The sequence below is a fragment of the Pterocles gutturalis genome, unplaced genomic scaffold, assembly GCF_000699245.1.
Source record: "Pterocles gutturalis isolate BGI_N339 unplaced genomic scaffold, ASM69924v1 scaffold35800, whole genome shotgun sequence".
In the NCBI taxonomy this organism is placed as follows: Eukaryota; Metazoa; Chordata; class Aves; order Pterocliformes; family Pteroclidae; genus Pterocles; species Pterocles gutturalis.
The window spans coordinates 1,552-3,548 of record NW_010144534.1 but is presented as its reverse complement, the minus strand read 5'-3'; the positions used below and the strand labels follow the sequence as shown (position 1 = coordinate 3,548).

The 1,997-nt window shown below is 48.5% G+C and overlaps 1 protein-coding gene across 1 annotated transcript in view; it reads right to left on the bottom strand.

The window, feature by feature from the left end:
* The window catches only part of MBOAT4 (membrane bound O-acyltransferase domain containing 4), a 2,119-nt gene extending 1,335 nt beyond the window's left edge, over nucleotides 1-784 (bottom strand). Inside the window, 2 exon segments of the mRNA XM_010085132.1 lie at nucleotides 1-128; nucleotides 666-784. The exon segment at nucleotides 1-128 is cut by the window's left edge and continues 19 nt beyond it. Of these exon segments, the coding sequence (XP_010083434.1) occupies nucleotides 1-128; nucleotides 666-784 (247 nt within the window).
* Nucleotides 785-1,997: the final 1,213 nt, after the last annotated feature.

Sequence of the window (1,997 nt, the reverse complement as noted above, 5' to 3'; positions counted from 1 at the left end):
GGGCAAAAGCCGGGCTGATGCAGAGGAGGACGAGCACAGAGCCAGCCGCAGGGATGAGGAGCAGCACAGCGTAGCTGCCCATAGCTGTGCCAGCAAGGAGACACCCTCCAGCCAGGAGAAATACATACCTAGAAGAGATCAGATGCCCTTTGGCTGCCTTTTGGGAAAACAGGGCTTGAAACTCCTGCCAGCGTGCAGATGGTGGGGCTTAGGGTGGGTCCTGCAGCCCCTGCAGTCCCCCATATCCTGCCTCTTAGCCTCTCACACGGCTGAGGGATCACCAGGGCCATCGTTTTTTGAGGGGGGCGACTGGGGCAGATATTGCTGGCCCTGCCTGGCCCCCATCCTAGTCACACCAGTGACAGTCCCCATACCCTGCCCTGCTCCCCTTGCCCACGTGCTCATCCTGGTGCACCCCTAAACCCACCTCTCACAACACGGGAACATCTGGCCTGGCTGTTTCATACTGAATGACCTTTACCTGGCCCCACTGCAGGGGTGGGGGATTGAGGACAGCTCACATCGCAGCCATAAAACATCCCTACCCAAGTCAGTGGGGGCTTACTACCAAGCGTCCTACTGCACCTCTGGCCAGGAGAGCCCCCAGAAAGCATCCACAGGCATGACTTGCCCTCGGCACAGCAGCAGGGGTGACAACCACATACCAGGTAGTCGGAGAGAGGTGCCCTGAAGCACAGAGGTGGTGGAAGAGAGCAGCAAAGGGGAAAGCCGCCAGTTGGTACAGGGCTGCAGGGAGAAGGACGAGCAGGTCTGCCCAGTGCATTGAGCACCTTGCTTCTTCAACTTGCCTCTGGTGCCTGGAGAAAGGACTGAGCCAAAGGCTGCTCTGGCTCCTCTTTATACATGGTAGGACCTCAAAAAAACCAGAGCAGAGCCAAGGAAACAGAGGTATCTGCAGGAAGAGGAGCATGTTTTTTCCATTTGTCAGTGCTTCAAGCACTTCTGTCCCAGGGTTTGTGAGTAGGTGGAAAAAGCTGGGGTTGGTTATTTGCTCTGCCGGACACCTGGACCATTACCACATACTTGGAAGACAGCAAGAGTGAGCTGCTGAGATAAGAGCCTCTTTGAGCTGCCATATATGCTGTGCTGGGATGCAGCTCTGAGCAAAATCCCCAGGTGTTCCCAGAGGCTTGGTCCTTTCTCTTTGCTTCCTGTCAGCTCAGTCCTTCATCGAAAGCTGTGGCTTTTTCCCAGCTCATTTGTTATGGGTTAGTGGTGGGGATGTGCCAGTATTTAAAACCCTGGTCACAGAAAGGAGAGGATGGGTTCTGACACTTCTCAGTGACAAGGGACAGTGAGCCCCTCAGCCCTGCCGCTCAGCCCAAGCTACAGGGCCTTTTCATTTACCAGAGATAAAGGAATAGCTCTATTCTCTCCAAACAATTTTCCTTAAAGTAAATGAAGAAAATAAAAAAAAAAAAAATGAACTCACAACGATACTTGTGATGGTAGAAATTAGTAACTGCAGTTTATACTGTGCATTCATTCAAAAATGTGCCATATGAGAAAGCATATGGCCAGACTTGAAAGGCGACTTGAAGTGTCATCTCTAGGGTGATGTGAAGCCAGTTGCTATTGCTCTCACAATGCCACCAGCAGTATTTCATGCTAAACAAACAGAAAAGCCCAAGAAAAGCCCAGTCTACAGGACTTGACTCTTCTTGTCCCATACAGCTAAGAAAAACCAGACAAATTCAAATGGAAAGCTCATGGATTTTTTTTTTTAACTCAGTTGATATCTGCTTTATTTTAGATATATGAACAGTGTGAATACAAAGAGGAATACCCTGGAATTTTCTTCTGGAAGAAAAAAAATAACACTGAAGGCATAGAAGTAAGGTTTTCCCCTTCCTTTGATGAATGCTTCAAAATATTTAGACTAGTCTGTTTTTCTATAAAAAGAGCAAAATTGGTGCCTCAATTTACAGAAAGAATTGTGCTTATTAAAAAATGATTTTTTTATTTTAAAAATATAT